The sequence below is a fragment of the Stegostoma tigrinum genome, chromosome 4 (genome assembly GCF_030684315.1).
Source record: "Stegostoma tigrinum isolate sSteTig4 chromosome 4, sSteTig4.hap1, whole genome shotgun sequence".
In the NCBI taxonomy this organism is placed as follows: domain Eukaryota; kingdom Metazoa; phylum Chordata; class Chondrichthyes; order Orectolobiformes; family Stegostomatidae; genus Stegostoma; species Stegostoma tigrinum.
In genome coordinates, this window is record NC_081357.1 from 97,191,497 (window position 1) to 97,213,994 (window position 22,498).

Sequence of the window (22,498 nt, forward strand, 5' to 3'; positions counted from 1 at the left end):
TTCCCCTGAATTCCATGCCTCCTTACTTTCTGAATGAGCCTACCATAGGGAACCTGATCAAACGCCTTGCTAGAATCTATATACAGCACATTCACTGCTCAAGCTTCATCAATGTGTTTTGTCACATCCTCAAAGAATTCAATAAAGCTCGTGAGGCATGACCTGCCCCCCTCAAAGTCATGCTGACTACCTCTAACCAAACTATGCTTTTCCAAATAATCATAAATACTGTCCCTCAGAATCCTCTCCAATAACTTGACCACCACAGAAGTAAGATTGTCTGGTCTGTAATTCCCAGGGTTATTCCTAATCCCTTTTTTGAACAAGGGAATAACATTTGCCACTCTGTAATCATCTGGTACTACTCCAGTGGACAGTGAAGATGCAAAGATCATTGCCGAAGGCAAGGCAATCTCTTCCCTCATTTCCCATAGCAACCTTGGGTATATCCCAGATATAATGGGAACTGCAGATGCTTGGAGAATCCAAGATGATAAAGTGTGAAGCTGGATGAACACAGCAGGCCAAGCAGCATTTCGGGAGCACAAAAGCTGACGTTTCGGGCCTAGGCCCTTCATCAGAGAGGGGGATGGGGTGAGGGTTCCGGAATAAATAGGGAGAGAGGGGGAGGCGGACCGAAGATGGAGAGGAGAGTATAGGTAGGGAGGGGATAGATCAGTCCAGGGAAGACGGACAGGTCAAGGAGGTGGGATGAGGTTAGTAGGTAGGAAATGGAGGTGCGGCTTGGGGAGAGAGGAAGGGATGGGTGAGAGGAAGAACAGGGTAGGGAGGCAGAGACAGGCTGGGCTGGTTTTGGGATGCGGTACCCGGTGTGGCTGCCTCTACATTGGGGAAACCAAGCAGAGGCTTGGGGACCGCTTTGTAGAATACCTCCGCTCGGTTCGCAATAAACAACTGCACCTCCCAGTCGCGAACCATTTCAACTCCCCCTCCCATTCTTTAGATGACATGTCCATCATGGGCCTCCTGCAGTGCCACAATGTTGTCACCCGAAGGTTGCAGGAACAGCAACTCATATTCCACTTGGGAACCCTGCAGCCCAATGGTATCAATGTGGACTTCACCAGCTTCAAAATCTCCCCTTCCCCCACTGCATCCCACAACCAGCCCAGCTCGTCCCCCTCCCCCCCGCCACTGCATCCCAAAACCAGCCCAGCCTGTCTCTGCTTCCCTAACCTGTTCTTCCTCTCACCCATCCATTCCTCTCACCCCAAGCCGCACCTCCATTTCCTACCTACTAACGTCATCCCACCTCCTTGACCTGTCCGTCTTCCCTGGACTGACCAATCCCCTCCCTACCTCCCCACCTATACTCTCCTCTCCACCTATCTTCTTTTCTCTCCATCTTCGGTCCGCCTCCCCCTCTCCCCCTATTTATTCCAGAACCCTCACCCCATCCCCCTCTCTGAAGGGTCTAGGCCCGAAACGTCAGCTTTTGTGCTCCTGAGATGCTGCTTGGCCTGCTGTGTTCATCCAGCTTCACACTTCATTATCTTGGGTATATCCCGTCTGGCCCAGTGTTTTTTAAAATTTCTAGCACATCCTCCTCCTTACATCAACCTGTTGAAGCATATCAGCCTGTTTCACGCTGTCCTGTCAAACATCAAGGTCCCTCTCACTAGTGAATACTGAAGCCAAGTATTCATTAAGGACCTCTCCTGCGTCCTCTGACTTGAGGGGATAAGTTCCCTCCTACATCCCTGATCAGCCCTGCCCTCACTCTGGCTATGCTCTTGTTGCTCACAAGTATAGAATGCCTTGGGGGTGTCCTTAATTCTACCCGCTAAGGCTTTTTCATGACCCCTTCTAGCTGTCCTAAGTCCATTCTTCGGTTCCTTCCTGGCTACCTATTAACCCTCTAGAATCCTGTCGATCCTCGCTTCCTCAGCCTTAAGTAAGTTTCCTTCTTCCTCTTGACTAGACGTTCTACATGTCGTGTTAATGCCTTATCAAAGGTTCCTTCACCTTACCATTCCTTCTTTGCCTCAATGGGACAAACCTATCCAGCACTCAAAGCAAGTGCTCCCTAAACAATTCCACATTTCTGTCATGCATTTCCCTGAGAACATGACTGACAAAATCTGCTGCATCCAAACTATTTGCACTTAGGAAGTTCCAGTCGATATTAAGGAAGTTGAAATCGCCCATGACAACAACCTTATTATTTCTGTACCTTTCCAAAATCTGCCTTCCAAACTGTTCCTCAGTGCCTCGGTCGCTATTGTGGGGTGGGGGACTGGGGTTCTGTAGAAAACTCCCAATAAAGTGATTGTGTCTGACTTTCACCCATACTGACTCAGTAGGCAAACCCTCTTCAACGACTTCCCTTTCCTGCAATTGTGAAACTATTCCTGATTAACAATGCCACTCCCCCACCTCTTTCACCTCCTTCCGTATTTTTTTTGAAACATCTATACCTGGGAGCATCCAACAACCATTCCTGCTCCTGTGATATCCACGTCTCCATACTGGTCACAACATTGGAGCTCCAAGTGCTGATCCATGCTCTAACTTCATCACACTTATTCCTGACACCTCTTGCATTAAAATAGACACACTTCAACCTGTCACACTGATTGCAACTTTCCCTTATCAACTGTATCCTTCTTTACAGACTCTCTGCATGCTGTATCTGCCCGTACGCTGGCTACCCCATTCTCTGATCCATAGCTGTTTCCCATCCCCTTGCCAAACTAGTTGAAACCCTCCCGAAGAGCTCTAGCAAACCTCCCGCCCAGGAAAATGGTGCCCCTCTAGTTCAGGCACAACCCTCCTTGTACAGGTCCCATCTTCCCCTTTTGGGTATCCCAACGATCCCATATTGGCACGGAGGCTCAGTGGTTAGCACTGCTGCCTCTCAGAGCCAGGGATTCAACTCCATCCTTGGGAATTTGGCAATTCCTCTGTGTTGAGTTTGCACATTCTGCCTGTGTCTGCGTGGGTTTCCTTCAGGTACTCTGGTTTCCTCCCACAGTCCAAAAATATGCAACTTAGGTGGATTGGCCATGCTAAATTGCCAGTAATGTTCAGGGATGCATAGCTTAGGTGGGTTATAGGAGACGGGTCTGGGTGGGATGCTCCATGAGTCGGTGTGGACTTGTTGGGCCAGAGGGCCTGTTTCTACACTGTAGGGATTCTATGATTCTATGATCATATCTGAAGCCCTCCCTCCTACACCAGCTCTGTAGCCACGTGTTCATCTGAACTCACTCTCTATTCCTAGCCTCACCGGCCTGTGGTACCAGTAGTAATCCTGAGATTACTACTCTGCTTGTACTGCCTTTTAGCTTCCAACCTAACTCCCTATATTCACTTTTCTGGTCCTCATCCCTTTTCTCAATAATGTCATCAGTACGGATGTGTACTACAACTTCTGGCTGCTCACTCTCCCTCTTAAGAATCCTGTAGACTTAATCGGAGACATGCCTGATCCCGGCACCCCGGCAGGCAACATTCCATCTGGGAGCCTTGTTCACAACCACAGGAACTCCTGTCTGTTGAACTCCAAACCATTGAATCTCCTCTCAATATCACTGTCCATTCACTCTGCGGAATGATCCAGGGTTCATCAGCTGCAGCTTCAGTTCCCTAACACGATTTGTGAGGAGCTGGAGTTGGGTGCATTTCTTGCAGGTGAAGTCAGCAGGGACACTAGTGATGACCCTTATCTCCCACATCCTACAAGAGGAGCATGTATCTGCCCTAGCTTCCATCCCCTCTGCTCTAAATTGCCAAATGAGTTAGAGAAACGGGGGAAAAAAAAATCCTCGCCTTATTGATCCTCCACAGAGTCTTACAAGCTTGTAGTCTAGAAGAATGGGACTTCAATTACCCTTGTCTGTTGGGTTTCCTGACAAAAATCCACTTTTCTCCTCATCTGATGCCCCTTCTTGTACTATAAGGCACCTCTTGCTCCATACATTCCCGCCTTAAAGAATTTAGTGTACTATTGATGAGTTTGGTGATTTGTATGAAGTTTAATAAGCGTAAATTTTCAGTTCATACTGTAGTTTTAATTGTTTGAAAGCCTAGTAGTTGACTGATGAATTTCAACAATGGTTAAGAGCTTTTTAAACTGAATTTACATTTTTAGACTGAGAACAGGAAATAAATTCTTGATATTGAATACTTGCTTTATTTATTTTCTTTAGTGATATCAAGAAAACAAACTGTAGCTACTGCTCATCACAAATGCAGTAATCACGTGTTTCAAGTGAAGATTTCAGGGCATAATATTTGCTTACGTTAATGGCTGAAATAGAGATTTAATATCCATTTTGTTTCAAAAGAAATTCAAATATCTTTTGGACCTTGTTTTACAGACTTATTGTGGGCTGAATGCCAAATTCATATTCAGTGCACCAGTCTTGTGAACTGGGATGCTACTAAAATTGAGCCTTTCTTTTTGGAGTGCGGGCGTGTTTCTTTTCCATGTTGAAATGATTGCTGTATGTGCAATTCAGGCTTTGTTTTCAGTTTGCTAATTTTCAGGTTCTATGTACCAGCCGAAGCAGCAGATCATAAAGGGAAACTTGAGAAGATTTCTTTAGGAACGAGTGCAGGTGTTCATGCGCCTTCAATAATGCCACTGCTGATCAATGCTTGCCTGTTCCTACATTCCAAGAATAATAAACTCTAACCATTGGAGTTGATTATAGAATCATACAGCAGCGAGGACTGCCATTCAAGTCGTTGTTCTGAATCTTTGAAAGGACTAGCCAACTATTCACACTGCAACCCACTCGTTGTTTTGCATTGAGACATGTATTCATTGCTGAGTGAAAGGCTTAAGGAGAAGTAAATATCCCTTTCCTTTTCTCGAATAATAAAAGCTGAATTTCCCACATCCCAATGGATGGAGATTAATAAAGGCCAATTAACTTGGAAAGGTGAAATATCAGATTTGATGTTTTAAAAAATTTAAGTAGAACTTCCATAGATGAACTGAGTGTTTACAAGTGACAGTTAAATATTGCACCTAACAATCACTTCCGTTTAGTGTTGATGACATTGAAGAATTACTGAATGAATCTGAGGCCAGATTTGGTGGAGTTAGATCAAAGCTCCAACAAATTTCCCAGGAATTGATTGGTGAAGACATGTGCCAATTTCACCGAGCATTTTCTCCAGGTAAGAAGCTAATTTTAAATACATTTTCACCTTTTCACTAGCCATGAATAATGTTTAAACCCAAGATGTAAACTTAATTTAATAAAATGTGAGGCTGGATGAACACAGCTGGCCAAGCAGCATCTCAGGAGCACAAAAGCTGACGTTTCGGGCCTAGACCCTTCATCAGAGAGGGGGATGGGGAGAGGGAACTGGAATAAATAGGGAGAGAGGGGGAGGTGGACCGAAGATGGAGAGAAAAGAAGATAGGTGGAGAGAGTATAGGGGGGGAGGTAGGGAGGGGATAGGTCAGTCCAGGGAAGACAGATAGGTCAAGGAGGTGGGATGAGGTTAGTGGGTAGCTGGGGGTGCGGCTTGGGGTGGGAGGAAGGGATGGGTGAGCGGAAGAACCGGTTAGGGAGGCAGAGACAGGTTGGACTGGTTTTGGGATGCAGTGGGTGGGGTGGGGGGGGGGGGGGGGGGGGGCGAAGAGCTGGGCTGGTTGTGTGGTGCAGTGGGGGGAGGGGACGAACTGGGCTGGTTTAGGGATGCAGTTGGGGAAGGGGAGATTTTGAAACTGGTGAAGTCCACATTGATACCATTGGGCTGCAGGGTTCCCAGGCGGAATATGAGTTGCTGTTCCTGCAACCTTCGGGTGGCATCATTGTGGCACTGCAGGAGGCCCATGATGGACATGTCATCTAAAGAATGGGAGGGGGAGTGGAAATGGTTTGCGAGTGGGAGGTGCAGTTGTTTGTTGTGAACTGAGCGGAAGTGTTCTGCAAAGTGGTCTCCAAGCCTCCGCTTGGTTTCCCCAATGTAGAGGAAGCCACACCGGGTACAGTGGATGCATTATACCACATTGGCAGATGTGCAGGTGAACCTCTGCTTAATGTGGAATGTCATCTTGGGGCCTGGGATAGGGGTGAGGGAGGAGGTGTGGGGGCAAGTGTAGCATTTCCTGCGGTTGCAGGGGAAGGTGCTGGGTGTGGTGGGGTTGGAGGGCAGTGTGGAGCGAACAAGGGAGTCACTGAGAGAGTCCAGTCCAACCTGTCTCTGCCTCCCTAACCGGTTCTTCCTCTCACCCATCCCTTCCTCCCACCCCAAGCTGCACCCCCATCTACCTACTAACCTCATCCCACCTCCTTGACCTGTCCGTCTTCCCTGGACTGACCTATCCCCTCCCTACCTCCCCACCTATACTTTCTCCACCTATCTTCTTTACTCTCCATCTTCAGACCGCCTCCCCCTCTCTCCCTATTTATTCCAGTTCCCTCTCCCCATCCCCCTCTCTGATGAAGGGTCTAGGCCCGAAACGTCAGCTTTTGTGCTCCTGAGATGCTGCTTGGCCTGCTGTGTTCATCCAGCCTCACATTTTATTATCTTGGAATTCTCCAGTATCTGCAGTTCCCATTATCTCATGTAAACTTAATTTGCTTGTTTCAAAATGGTCAATGGGAAACTGGTCATATTAAATGGCTAATAAGTGTACTGGAATATCAGATGATTTGAATTAACGAATGTACGTCATTGCAATATGATCTTTTTGTTAGGTCAAAAATAAAGACAATTAACTTGTTGCTTCTTGGGTGGAAACATAAGTTTAATTGATCTATTCAATTCTAATTCTCCAATCAAATTGTTAAGAAAAGCTCAAAATCTTTGTCGGTCACTTCTCTCATATGCTGGTCTGGATGATTCACTGTAGCATAACAGCTATTGTTGTGAACACACTCCCTGAAATGAGAGTGATCCTCCAAATAGCGCCTGCAGATACTGCCTTGTGTTTGGCTATCTTGTGTCCCAACATGTCAGTGAAGCTTAGTCAACAGACATCAATTACACATATTGTGACCTAACTCCTGCATCTCAGCAAAGATAAACTGCAGTGTCAGCTATATTGCATTCTTGACAGTGTTAAAGTATCTGGCGATCAAAAAAATGTAGCTAGTAATAATAAAATGCTTAAGTTACGCACCCACAAGCACTTGCAAGAAAGCAAAAACTTTGATCAGTTGAGAATATACAAAATTCTAATTGTGAGTCTATTTGTATGCACAAATAGAATATCTTATGATAAAGTAATTTAAAATAATTTGAATCTTGTTTGCTTTCATGCTGTCTTGAAAAATGTGGCTGAAAGAAGTTTACTGGCTTGGATTGGACATATGTTTTGGTGGTTTGAAATCTTGGCAAGGGATGATTATAGAAGTTGGTCCTACATTTGCGACAAGGTCATTACAGAGGCTGGGTAATTTGGCGTTCCTATTCTGCCGTATTTCCAATGGCAGAAAATAGGCCAAAGGAAATGTCTCTTAACTATTGTTGGCTGAGGAAATATGAAATTTTGGGGGATAATTTCTCTGATTTGATTTTAAGTTCAAAGTTATATTTTTAGTTTGGTAAATTGGTTTAAAATCTGGGTGGGCCACCTGTCCTTGTAATGGGAAGCATGTAATACATTTTGGCAGAATTGTGCTTGTCCCAAACTGGATCAGCTCATTCAAATTGGGACCTATTTCCCAACTCCAAAATAGAATTGTACCATTATGTCTTCTCTTGAGCTTAAATAAACAAGTGTTTGATTGCTGCCCTCTTCAAATTGATGAAGCCAGATGTTATGTACGGTTCAATTTCAAATGTTTTCACGTTTCTTTTCTTTTTCTGGATTTTTACTATGTGTTTTTCGTACTTTGTCTTCAGAATGCGTTTTTTCATACTTCTGATCATTAAAATCTATCTGAACGTATCCAGGAGTGAATAAGGCATACATCCATATACTTAGTTGCATGATTCAACTAACTAACCTTCTTTGCAATAAATTGTATGTGTATGGCACTTGTAGTGAATGTGTTTTGTGTTAATGGTTAGATGCTTTGGAGTTGCTTCTCATGGCCATTTTGAATAAAACAATTTAGATAATGCACCCTTCATTGCACAATCAAATTTATGCTCCATTTATGAACATTGGTAAACAAATGGTGGAACTTCCATGTTTTGTACAATTTATGAATCTGATTTGAAAGTGCATTCAAACGTATTCTTTGATGGCAGCTATTCTATTAGAGCACATCTTATGTCATTTTCAAACACTGGCACTGTTGTTATGGTGAATTATGCATATCAAATATTTGACTCAGACATGCATAGAGTTGCACAGAGACACATGAAAGTATACCCAAAATATTTGGCATGATTCCTTTCTTTAATCAGGCTGTTAGGCAGCTCATCCAGTCAACATAAACTATTTTCTTCACCGATTTCTGTCAGATGATGAATGCCAAAAGAATCCATGCAGCTCACTTTTTGGTGTGTAGGAAGTGAAAAGGGAACTGCAACACTGGGTCTGTGCTTTTTGAACTCTGGATGAGATTTGGTTAACGATGTTCCATTGTTTCAGTCCCACTGTTAATGCTGCGAGATCAACACAAGTGAAGTGTGTAGTCAGTGTCTCATGCTTCACATTTCCATTTCTATTTCCGGTTTTAGTTGCTTGAGATATTTTACTACACCTCCCTGAACCCATAGCCCTGCTCCTAAGACACTCGGCTTCTGACCCCATGTTGCTGTCAAATCAAAAGTTGAAAAATCTAGAAGCAGGAATGGTTAACCTTGTATAGCAGTATACTCAGCATAATCTGCTGGCCAGATGCAGTTTGGGGCTTTTTGACCTAAGAACTGGACAGGGTCCTTAAAACATAATAGCTGCTTTTGATTATAGTTCTGGTAGCAAGGATGTGTTGGAGCTGGGAATAAATAAGAGCAGTTATCCTAAGAACAGCAAAGAACAACACTTTTAAATAGGATTGAAAGCAATATCACCTGAAAATTGTTAATTAGCCGATTGGTATATCTAAGTTGACATTCCGCAATAAATGCAATGATTACACTGGTGACAGCAGGCTGACTCTCTCTTTGAGCTGCTTAGCAGTTAAATCTTCTCAAAATATAAATGTAAAGGGCTAAAATACATTCATTAGTATAGTACTTTTCAAAATATCAGGATGTGTAATAATAGTTTTAATATAGGAAATATGACTGCAAGCTTCCATAAACAGCAATGATCATAACTATTTCTCTAACATTTAAAGGTAAATATTGTCTGGAACACCAATTAGAATTGTCTGGCTTTTCTTTGAATGTAGCTATGGACTCTTCAAAGTCCACGTGGGTGGTCAGACACATTTAGCATTTTATTTAAAAGATTTAAAAGCATGTTTAACAATAATACCTTCCTGAATTGCACTGGAATTCCAAACTAAATTTAGTGCTGAAGTCAATGGAACGGGGCTCTTACCTACCAGCTTCTGGATCAGTCAAGGAAGCTATTATTCGAGCCAGTGGACTGCTACAGTTTTCTAACATGTTCAACAATTTGCAAATACATTTTTAAAGTATGTAACATAATGAGGGTAATGGATAGGTTGGATAGTTGGAGTCTCCTTCCCAGGGTGGAAATGTCATATACTAGGGAGCATAGATTTAAGGTGAGAGGGGAGAAGTTTAAAGGATACATGTGAAGAAAGTTTTCTTTTACAGAATGGCTGCCTGGAATGTGTTGCCAGGAGAGGTGGTAAAAGCAGGTATGATAGCAACATTTAAGAGGCATTTAGACATACACATGAACAGTGATTAGAGGGATATGAACCATGTGCAGGCAGCTGGAATTAATTTAGAACAGCTTCATGGTCATAGTGGGCTGAAGGACCTGTTCCTGTGCTGTTCTATGTTCTGTTTTGTTCTGCTTGTAATAGAGTTGCCTTAATTGTAGTAGTAATGTTCTAAAGTTCTCACCTTGGCCATCAATATTTATTGATTCTGAGTTGTATCTTTGAACATTGTCTGTAGGCAATTGATTAAACATGTAATGTGGCAGAAACTTCAAGATTGATCATATGCACTTACCATTAATTATTGTTACTTGCTTTAAAGCACTTTAAAGTCCTCCTTGCTAATATGGGTGCTTGTGCCATAATCGAGAGAGCTGTCCGACAGACTGGTCAAGCAACAGCCTGACATAGTCATACTCATGGAATTGTGGCTTACAGGCAAAGTCTCAGGTACCATTGTCACCACTCCTTGGTATAAACTGTTTCAATGGAAGGACAGATCCACAAGAGCTGGCAACCTAGTATTTGGTAGTGAGGGAATTGCCCTAGAAGTCTTACCTTTTTGTTGCAGACCCTTCTAAGTTCCATCATATCATGTCAGGCTTGATCAAGGAAACCACCTACTTATTACCACCTTCCACTTTCCCTTGGTTGATGCTGTTTGTGCATAACTTAGTTAGTACAGGCCCAGGATATTCAACAGAAGGTGTAATTATCTCTCGATTAACAAAAGCAAAAAAAAATCTATTTCTCCATCCTTTAAAAATGCCTTCATTATTTGTCGCAGAAGAGTGTTTCATCTCGACAGATGCTAGCATATTGTCATTATAGTTTCATTTTGCAACACTCTGCTGTTAAACCAAGTATACTACCTCTCAAATCAAGACCATATTGGTATTTGGTCTTCCTCCGGTAACGTGGAATTCACCAAATGCTTTGTTTCTTGACATTACACTCTGTTGTTAAGCCTTACCCCATGATTTCAATATCATGAAGAGAATTATGGAACTTAGACCTACTTGGCAGGTTTTTCCCTGTGGAGTTCTGAACTGTCTTGTGAGATTCGAATTATGGACAGAAATTTGCACTAAATGGGAAACGTTTAATGCAATTTTACCAGGAACAATTGGTGATTAGTCAAAGGGTAGGCTTGTCATCGATTATAGGCCAATCAAAGACCTTGTAGCTTGAATCGAGCAGCAGGTTTCAACTTGGTGGATCCCTCTTTGAAGATTTCTGGTTTGAGAAAATACAGAAAAATATGGTAGACAGTCACTACCTTATATTTAAAGATGTCCTCCATGTTCTACAACAGATGCCCAAAAGGAAAGCTAAATCAATGATGATTAATGAAAGAAGTTGAAGATTGATTGTTGTGTTAGAGCGGCACTCATCCATGAAACTGGAGAGTATTTCGTTACACTCCTGACTTTTGGTTTGATTTATTGTTATCGCATATACTTGAGTACAGTGAAAAGTTTTTTTTTGTTTTGCAAAAATGCAAGCAGATCGTAACATACAAGAACGTGCTAGGTCATAAGATGTTTAGACAGAGTGAGGCGTACAGTGTTGCAGTTGCACAGGAGGTGCACAAAAGCAACATCATCATTAGATTTGAAATTAGAGAGGTCCATTCATCAGTTCTAATAACATCAGGGAAGAAGCTGTTCTTGAATCTGTTGGTATATGCATTCAAATTTCTCTATCTTCTGCCTGACGGAAGAAGTTCGAAGAGGGCACCACCAGGGTGGGAGGGGTCTTTGACATTGAGACCTTCTGTGGCAATGGGAAATATAGATGGAGTCCGTGAATGGGAGGTTGGCTTTCGTGATGGTCTGGGCTGTGTACATAACTTTTATGTAGCTTCTGCTGATTCTGGGCAGAACAATTGCCATACCATGCCATTATGCACCCAGATAGAATGCTTCTGGTGGTGTATTTGTAAAAGTTGGTGAGGGTCCTTATGGACATGCTGAATTTTCTGAGCCTTCTATGGAAAAAGAGGCATTGTTGAGTCTTGTTGACTGTTGCATCAATGCTGGAGGTCCAGGACAGTTTGTTAGTTATCGTCATGTTGATAAGCGTGAGGTCATCCATTTTGGTAGGAATAACATGAAAATGGACAATGTTTTAAATGGTAAAAAAAATTGTAGCACGCTGCTGTGCAGAGGGACTTGGGTGTCTTTGTGCATGAATCGCTAAAAGTCGGATTGCAGGTGCAGCAGGTAATTAAAAAGGCAAATAGAATTTTGTCTGCCATTGCTAGAGGGATGGAGTTTAAAAACAGGGAGGCTATGAAGCAGCTGTATAGGATCCTGGTGAGGCCACACCTGGAATACTGTGTGCAGTTTTGGTCTGCTTACTTGAGAAGAGATATACTAGCACACGTAGGGGTGCAGGAGAGATTCACTCGGTTGATTCCAGAGTTGAGAGGGTTGGGTTATGAGAGAGACTGAGTAGACTGGGATTATACTCATTGGAATTTAGAAGAATGAGGGGAGATCTTATAGAAACACAAGACTTTGAAGGGAATAGATAAGGTGGAGGCAGGGAGGTTGTTTCTGCTAGCAGGTGAACCTAGAGCTAGACGGCATCACCTCAAAATAAAGGGAAGCAAATGTAGGACTGAGGTCAAGAGGAACTTCTTCAGCCAAAAGGTTGTGAATCTGTGGAATTCCCTGCCCAGTGAAATGTTTCAGGCTACCTTGCTGAATGTTTTTAAGGCAAGGCTCGATTAAATTTTTGAACAGTAAAGGAATTAAGGGTTATGGTGAGTGGGTGGGTAAGTGGAGCTGAGTCTCAAAAAGATCAGCCATGATCTTATTAAATGGCAGGGCAGGCTCGAGGGGCCAGATGGCTTACTCCTGCTCCTAGTTCTTATGTTATGTCATTCCTGAGAACTTTAAAATCATGACTTTTCTCTACCTCACTGCATTGGTGTCCTCCTCCTTTTCTCTTGAAGTCAATGATCAATTCTTTAGTTTTGCTGACATTGATAGGAAGTTATCATTGCAACAGGGAACCAAGCCCTCTATCTCCAATCTGTATTCTGACTCATTGTTTGATATCTGGTCTGCAGTGGTGGTGCTGTCAGCAAATTTGTAGATTCATGTGAAATTTGGCCTCATGGTCACGAATGTACAGGGAATACAGTAGGGGGCTGTGTAAGCATCCTCGCGGGGTACCTGTGTTGAGAATTATCATGAATGTGGTGCTGTTGTCTATCAGTGTTGTGCCTTATAGATGGTGGGTCAGCACTGGGGAATACAGGTGTTGAGTTACTCACTGCACGCTTCCATTCGGCTCTTCTAGTCACAGTAATTTTGTGGATAGCCTGGTTCACTCTTTGGATGGTCGTTATTAGTGCCCTAGAATATTGATATTGGGTGATTCGTGTTATTGCCATAGAACATCAAGAAGCAAAATGCTTGGATTCTCTCTTGTTGGATGTGGTCATTGCCTGGCACTTGTATGGTGCCAGTGTAATTTGTTACTTATCAGCCCAAGCTTGCATGTTGTCCAGGTTTTGCTGCAATTGGATCCAGTGGAATGGTGCAGTTGAACTCCATTTCCCTAATAGTTTTTTCTTCGCCCATAGCATTTTTTGGGTGTGTCTATGCCTATGGTGGTTGAAGAATAGGTAAAGTCAGACAGTTATAAGTTGTGGATTTTATATTTTTGCCTATAGTTTGAACTGATTTATTTGTAATAAGTTTTAGTTTCTTGTTAAGTGATTTGATTTATTATTGTCACATGTACCTGGGTACAGTGTAAGTACCCAGTCAGCGTTTTTTTTTGTAAACTTGAGATCATCAACAGGAAAACTGGGAATTTTGAGTAATTTGATTAAGTCTTTATGACTTTTTTGATCTTCGGAGTAGTGGGGCATGAGTGTCAGCACCCATTCTCAAGTGAGTAGTGACACTGGTTTGGAAAGTTTTACCATTTTAATTTTGCTCATGGATATGTGTCACTGCCTCAGGTAGAATGTATTTCCAATTTCTAATTGCCCTTGATTGTATAGCTGGGCTGCCTCCTTCAACTTCTACAGTCCATGGGAATGTAGGTATACCCATAGATCTGTTGGGAAGTGAGTTCCATGATTTTGATCCAGCTGTGAAGAAACAACAATGTAGTTGCCAGTCGGATTGAATTGTAGTTAACAGGAGAACATGCAAGCCCCATATACCTGCTGCCTTGTTGTTCTAAGTCGTAGGGGTCGTGGGCTGGGAAGTGCCTTGTTGAACTGGTGCAGTACATCCTGTGGATGGTAGATACTGACACTGTGTGTCATGGTAAAAGCAGTGAATGTTTCAAGTATGGAATAAGGTATCAGTCAAACTGGCTGTTTTGACCTGGATGTCATTGTGCTTCCTGAGTGTAATTGCAGCAGCATTCATCCAGGCACTTGTAGAGTGTTCTAACACACACCTGCCTTATGCTATGTAGGTAGTGGAGAGGATGCAGAATACCCAGATTTTTCCCTGCTGCTGTGGTCAGTGTTTATGTGGCTGGCCCAGTTTGATTTCTAGACAGTGGCAATGCCTGGATGTTGATAAATGAACTAAACCCTGAGTAAGCTATTAAGTCAAAAATTAGCTGAATGGATAATGGGGCATAGTCTCAGTTCAGCACAAAAGGAGTAAACATGACTGATGATGAAAACTGGGCGTTGTTATGTATTATGATTTGAGACTGGAGGAGTGTACTGTCACTCCAATTTCACTACTCCACAGGTTAATATGGAAAATACTTTTTCACTTACCAAGCCTTGTATAAATACCTAAATACCTGAAATAAAAGATCCAACAGTGATGTTTCTTAATAAACACCAATTATTGTTTGTTTTTTATGGGAAAAAGCTTCATCTTGAGGATAACAAGGTATAGAGCTGGATGAACACAGCAGGCCAGGCAGCATCAGAGGAGCAGGAAAGCTGACGTTTCGGGTCTGGACCCTTCATCAGAATTTCTGAAGAAGGGTCCAGATCTGAAATGTCAGCTTTCCTGCTCCTCTGATGCTGCCTGGCTTGCTGCGTTCATCCAGCTCTACACCGTGTTATCGCAGGTTCTCCAGCTTCGGCAGTTCCCACTATCTCTTATTTTTGAAGATGCAGTAATTGGTTAACATAAACAGCAAGTAGTGTAGAAATACAAATATCCTTTAAATAGCCCCAAAACACACAAACATACGCTTCAGGAAAAGAAAGAAAATTCTTTACAGAAATTGGATTTCTTAATAAAACACTTTGACCAATCTGTTATTCTTGAAGGCAAAATGATACACTATAGAATGATTCAGAATCTGTCGCTTGGATGTTTTGTCACACATAGTCAAGTCACTAAATGTGCATGGTTGTCTGTGGAGTGTCTCGACTTGTTCAGGAGACACAATATTAAAATATTCGGTCACATGGAAAAACAAATAGGTTTCACCCTTAACTTACAAGAAATGGGAGCAATCACCAGAGCAGCCCTTTCTCAGGTTTCTTGACCCCTAATTGAAGACAAGATAAACAAGAGACTCTCAAAATCTGTGACTGTTCAAACAGCTCCAGTAGAGGTCTCAGCAAGGAAGCAGTTACCACTAACCATGTGATTTATAGGAAGCAGTGCTAATGTCCACATCAAGTTCAACCTCTCGCAACAACTTATTTTAAGGAAACCACTTTAGGTTTCCACAGCTTGACTACCTCAAGTTGCTCTCTGACTACACTCTTTCTACACTTGGAAATATCTTGCGGTTCCTTTTATTGCGTCTGGGTCAAAGTTTTTGAACTACACTCACCACCTCCCACAATTCTGTGGTGCTGTTTCACCACAGGGACTGCAGTAGTTCAAAAGAATGGCTCAATGTCACTTTCTTGAGGGCATTTATAGATAGGTAATGAGTGTTGGTCTTAACATGAATGAATAGAAAATACAGTGTGGAAATTTCCCTTGAACCTGTTTACAGTGAGAGATTATGACCACAGTATTGTATCTGGTATTTCACATTTACAAAGGGAAGACTTTAACTTCCTGAAATGTTAATGACTGTAGTTAGAGCTTCTGCTCTATATAATTGGGTATTATCTTCAGTTCAGGAAGATCGATGCTCTTTGCACAGCTAGACCTAGAAGATGTCCAAAGGCAATGGCCGTCCCATCTTTAAGGCAAGATTCAACACGAAAGACCTTTCACTCTGTATTCAGGACACAACTCAACTGAACATCAGGAGCTTGAATTAAATTGTCTTGATCTTTTTAGCAGCATGGTCTTTCCATTCAGTACACAACTGTGCATTGTGACAGCATATTCTTGTGTATATACTGTGGACAAATTGCTATTGAGAGTTTGGAAAATATGTGCGATGATGTTGCATAAAAGAACAGTCCTTCAGGTGAAAAAATGATATTTGAAATCAGCATAAATAGTTTTCAAAAATTAATCTTGGAGACAAATATCCACCTGAATCGGAAAAAAAAAGCTGCGTGCAACATTGAAAAGCCTTTTTTTTTCATAAAAGCAGCAAAGCCGCTCCCTAGAATTCCTGTTATGGACACTTTTGCTCTGCAAATGCACTTAACAGCCCACAGGGACAGAGCTTCCTCGTGTTTTGTACGTAGCCTGTTTACTCAAAAGGTATTGGCTTTCAGTCTCCTCATCACTGCATCCTTCAGCTCTGTGAGACTCAGTAGCTTTCACTCTTCAAACATTGATTTAAATGATATTGAAATTAAGTGATCCCATGTCAACCAAAAGCTTCCATTCACTGAGATTAGAACATAGAACATAGAGCATTACAGCACAGTACAGGCCCTTCGGCCCTCGATGTTGTGCCGACCTGTCATACCGATCTCAAGCCCATCTAACCTACACTATTCCATGTACGTCCATATGCTTGTCCAGTTGGCAAGAAGCTGCTAGATGATATTAAGGAAATTGAATAATGGCTACACAAAGCCTTTGGAAGATTTGTTGCCCTGTTATGAGGAAGTACTGCCCCAGTTTCCCCTCTTCTTAATCTGTAAAGATAATAAATAGTTTTAAACGCCCTGGCCTCCTGTCATTGATAGTATATGCAAATACCTTTTGAGTTGAATTTTATAATTCACCTCTGAAAATATACCTGAATTGTTGTGAGGACAAAAAATTGAGCCACAGTTATTTCCCATTTGAATTGGGGTCAAGTCAAGAAGCTGTTTCGCTGCTCCCTGTCTTCGGTTGGCTTATCATGGAGTAGGGAAGTCAGGATTATTAACTGTACTTTCTTCTTGACTACAGGAAGTTTGATTCAAACTGGAAACTAAATTTCAGATTTAAATTAGTGATAACAATTTCCTTAACTTAGTTAGGCAATCTGAGAATCCAAAGGGTGGCCAGTAAAGGAGTGGAAAAGAAGGCTGCTTTCTTTTGGTTCTCCCAACGATCTGCTGGCCAACAGTAGAAGACAATCAAGCAAAGCAAGAGAGTGGTGAGACAGATGCAAACAGTTTAAGGGGAAATTTTGATTGGTTAAATAAGTACTGCTTGCAAAACAAGGCTAAACGCTCTACTTAGTAACCTGACTGCAAAAAATCAATCAAATGGGCAAAAATCTGGCAGATGGAATATAATGTGGGAAAATGCAAAGTTGTTCATTTTGAAAGGGAAAACCAAAGAACAAAATATTATTTAAATGGAGGAAAGCTGTAACACAAAGGGACTTGGGTATGCCTATGCTCAAAAGCTAGCACACGGGTGCAGCAGGTAATCAGGAAGGCTATTGAAATGTTGGCCTTATTTCAAGGGTACTGGAGTGAAAAATAGAGAAGTGTTATTGCATTTATTCAAGGTCTTGGTGAGGCAACATCTGGAGTATTGTGAGCAGTTTTTGTCCCTTATTTAAGGAAAGGTATTGTTACATTGGAGGCAGTCAGAGATGGTTCACTAGGATGCTCCCTGGGACAGAAAGATTGCCTTGTGAGCAAAGGCTAAACTGTTGGAACTGTACTCTTTTGAGTTTTGAACAATAACACATGATCCCTTGAAACATAGGATTCTTAAGTGCTAGACAGGGTAAATGCTGAGAGATGTTTCTGCTCATGGGAGAGTCTAGGATCAGAGGGCATAGTCTCAGAATAACAGGGCACCAATTTAAGACTGAGGAGAAATTTCTTCTAAGGGTGCCGCAAAGAGCTGTGAGAGCAGAGCTCTTGTGTATGTTCAAAGCAGAAGTATATTTTTGAGATAGTAGGAACTGCTGATGCTGAAGAATCTGAGATAACAAGGTGTGGACTTGGATGGATGACCTTCTTCCAAGAAGGGTCCAGACCCGAAACATTAGCTTTCCTGCTCCTCTGCTGCTTAGCCTGCTGTGTTCATCCAGCTCTACACCTTGTTATCTAAGATTCTCAGCATCGGTAGTTCCTATTATCTCTGAATCAGTTTTAACCCCACAGCGAAGTCTCTTCTAAGGATGCCTTCCTTGGAGATGCCTACCTTTTGGATCAGCAAAACAGTTCCAAGTTTCAGATCAGAGACATTCATCAGAATATGACTAAAGGCCACCGATGAAACATTACAATCCTGTATTTAACCAGTCCTCCACTCTACCACAGAGCTTTTTTTTAATAAACTGTTTTGGACACATACTATAGTACCATATATAGGTTTATAAATGACGAACAAGTCACATGACAAAAATAAACAAGACTGGAAAAAGACAACACAAAATGATTCAAACTAATCCATTGTATTCTTATGTCAATCAAAAGTGACCCCGTAGTAATAAAAAACAGTCATATATTAAGTCTAATCTGTCATTTGTATTGTTGAAAACCTGAGATAATAGTTGCTGTGGTTTAAAACTTCCATAGAAAATGATGACAAAAAAGAGGAAAGATGCTGCCATTTATTGCATTGGCTGGGAATCAAACCCGGGCCGCCCACATGGCAGGCCAGAATTATACCACTGAACCACCAATGCAACTTCTAAGGAAGCCTACCCTGAAGAAGTTACACTCCTCCCTCCGGAAAGACCTCAGTGGATGTCTCTCCCACTGCAACCCCTTGGTAATCTCTTTGGCCCTGAAACTGCTCAACCACGTCCTGAAGCAATCCAGGTACTACAGCCACCTTGTCAAGAAGAAGGGTCCAGACCCGAAACGTCAGCTTTCCTGCTCCTCTGATGCTGCTTGGCCTGCTGTGTTCGTCCAGCTCTACACCTTGTTATCCGAGAGAGATTTTTGATCAGTAGAGCAATCGAGGGTTGTAGAGAAAGGAAAGTCGATGTAAAGAATGTCTGATCAGTTACAATCTTATTGAATGTTGGAGCAGGCTCGAGGGGCCAAATGGCCTGTTCATGTTCCTATTTCTTATGGTCTTGTAGTTGCCTCTGAAAGTTATGGATTTTGTTGTCATATTGACCTTTTTATATCAATATAACTGAGATTTCTTTTCCGGTTCATATTTTTTTTTAAACGCTATTCACCTGACACACATTTTTAAGCCTAGTTTTTTTAAACTGATTTCCCCTTTGAGGATACGTTTTTATCAGCAAATTGTGCATTATTCATGAACTGTTCACATGCTGGTGTATAATTAATAACATCTTGGCAACCTAAAACTTCAGAATGCTCTGTCAGCATCCTTTTGTGAACTGCTGGGCTCTGTTGAAAACAGCTGTGCTGGAACAATCCAATTGTGCCATATGTACATATTTGTAAAATACAATGTCTCACCATTGGACATTTCCACCATCCTAGGAACAAGTTCGGTGAAACTTCATACATCCTGAAGTAAGGAGACCAAAACTGCACACATTACTCCAGCTGTAGTCTAACCAAGCTCTATATAATTGAAGCAATACCTGACTACTCTTGTCCTCAAAAATCTAGTGTGGAGGTACCAGTTTTGGTATGGGGTGGACAAAGTCAGAAGTCACACCACACCGAGTTATAGTCCAACAGGTTTATTTGAAATCACAAGGTTTTGGAGTGCAGCCCCTTCGTCAGGTAAAGTGTGAGAGAAGAGCGCACAGACACAGAATTTATAGGCAGAGGGCTCAAAAGATCATACAACTGGTGTGAGTGGAGTGTCGTATATTAGAGTGTAAGAGTGAGTGTAAAGTATCAACAGCTAAATAACAAGCAAAGGGATGATCTATAATCTGATTAAATGAGGCAGAGAGATAATTACAGAAAATTAAAAATAAGGTGATGGTGGAGACCAACTATATGACAGGTATAACATAAAAGGTATGAGTTGCATGCTGAGGGTCTAACCAAAGTAATAAGTAGTGCAAAATGTTACAAAAAAGTTAAGGTAGAGAGATCATAACAATTTGTCAAGGTGATGGTGTCAAAACAGAACAGTAAGGAAGGTTTTACAAATACAAAACAATATGGTGGCATCACGTGTAGCACATCATGAATCCAAGGTCACGGTTGAGGCTGCCTTCATGGGTATGGAACTTGGCTATCGGTTTCTGCTCGGTGATTGTGCGTTGTTGTATATCTCGAAGTCCGCCTTGGAGCCCAGAGGCTGAATCTCCTTGACCACTGAAGTGTTCTCCAACTGGGAGACAACATTCCTGTCTGGCGATTGTTGTGTGGTGTCCGTTCATCTGTTATAGCCTCTGTGTGGTTTTGCCAATGTACCATGCCTTGGGGCATCCTTGCCTGCAACATATGAGATAGACAACATTGGCTGAATCATATGACTATCTGCTGCATATGTGTTGGGTAGCATTCCCATGTGTGATAGTAGTGTCCATGTCGAAGACCTGATGTGTCTTGCAGAGGTTGCCATGGCAGGATTGTGTGGTCTTGTGGTCAATGTTGTTTTGAAGACTGGGTGGTTTGCTGCAAACAATGGTTTGTTTTAAGTCTTGACGCTTGTGTGGAGGTGTAGGGCCGATCTTGTCATTGACAATGAGCATCTCGCCATGTTGAAGGCTGTGGACAACATGGCATAGTTTTTCCACTCAGGGAAAGTACTGGATAACATGGGGCTCTCTGTCAGTCTTATCCTGTGTCTGCCTTCTGAGGAGATTGTTGCAGTTTTCGCTGTGGCAAGTCGGAACTGGCAATCAATAAGTTGAGCATTGTATCCTGTTCTTATGAGGGTGTCCTTCAAAATCTTTGTCATGTTCCTCCTCATCTGAGCAGATCCCTTGTGTGCAGGACTTGTTCATAGGGGATGGCTTCTTTAATATTGTTTATGGTGGAAGCTAGAGAAGTACAGCATCGTGAGGTTATCCTTAGGCTTGCAGTACAGTGTGGTACTAGGATATCCATCCTTGGAGATGTGTGTGTCCAAGAATGAGACTGATTCTGAGGAGCAGTTCATGGTAAGTCTGGTTGGATGAAACGTTTTGATTTCGCTATGTAATTGTTTTGGTGATTTCCTTGCCATAAGCCTAAAGGAAGTAAATGTCAGTGTATCTAGTGTATAGCGTTGGTCAGAGGTGCAATGCAGCAAAGAAGTCTTGAGCACCACCATATTTTTAATTTTTCGTAATATGTCTGCCACATTTAATCGGATTATGGGTCATCCCTTTGCTTGTTAGTCAGCTGTTGACACTTTTTGATACTACACTTCACACCATTTGTATGATTTTTTTGATCTCTCTGCCTATAAATTCTGTGTTTGTGTACTTTTCTCTCACACTTCACCTGATGATGGGGCTATGCTTTGAAAGCTTGTGATTTTAAATAAACCTGTTGGACTATAACCTGGTGTCATGTGACTTCTGACATCTTCCAGGTATTTTCCTTCTCTGACTCATCCTTACTATCTCCTATAAGTCAAATGAGTTTACTTTGCAACTTCCAACATTCTGAATGAACGTGGCCCATTAATTAAAATAGAAACATTTAGACTTCCAAACTTCACCTCCACCCTTGGCACTTCCCTTCTTAATTTGGGGTGGTGTTCTTTGGACACTGGCTATTGTTTGTTCTCTAATCTGACTACCTGCCTTCCTCTCAATGCACTTTTTTTTGTTTTTCTCAAATTCTGGGAGTGATGGAGTAAAGATTTATGGATCAGTTCATAATCGTCAGCCATTTTAGCGGTTCCCGGGCTGTTGCTAACCTTTACTCTTTTGCATGAGATCTTATTACAGAAGATAAAGAACTTTCACATTCTTCTAATAGAATAATTTCTCTGAATATCGTAAATATTTTCAACCTTTAATGCTCTTATCCACCTATTGAAATTGTTTTGTTTAACCCTCTCAAACTAAATATGTTTGTCCAGATTGTCTCCTTAAATTTTGAGATCTCCGTCTGTGTGTTTCCAGGATAAATTTTATGCACTTAGAATAGCTCTTTTTACTTCAGCATAATCTCTAGAACCTTCTGCTGGGGCTGCATAAATCTCTTGTGCTTTACCAGTTAATTTACTTTGAATGGACAACGACTGCTTTTGGTCATCCCATTCAACTTTGTACATTCTCAAAAAATGCTTCCACATCCCCTGCTTCAAATTTTGGCAGAGCCTGCACAAACTAAACACCTTCTGACTAAACACTACTTGACTGAACAGATTATTACTAGGTCTTTCCTCTTCCAAGCTCTCCCAAACTTCTGCTTTTAGCTTACTTAAGTAGCATCACTTTTTAATTTAAATTCCCTTTCTTTGCCTTTATTTCCAGAAATCCAAGTTGGAAATCTCTTTGGAATTATTTATCTTTTACTGCCCTTTGGAATTCTAGTTTAAGTTCTATATTCCATTGAGTTCTATCTCCAATTTTCTCATTTTCAATTTCCTGAACTGTAACTCAAGGTTCAC

General features: G+C 41.8%; 1 protein-coding gene across 3 annotated transcripts in view; it reads left to right on the top strand.

Annotated features, from left to right (window-relative positions):
- Window positions 1-22,498, top strand: part of tsnax (translin-associated factor X) — a 62,266-nt gene that overhangs the window by 13,818 nt on the left and 25,950 nt on the right. For all 3 annotated transcript variants that reach the window (XM_059645555.1, XM_059645556.1, XM_059645554.1), the window contains one exon: window positions 5,021-5,151. In XM_059645555.1, the coding sequence (XP_059501538.1) occupies window positions 5,021-5,151 (131 nt within the window). The remainder of the gene's footprint in view (window positions 1-5,020; window positions 5,152-22,498) is intronic.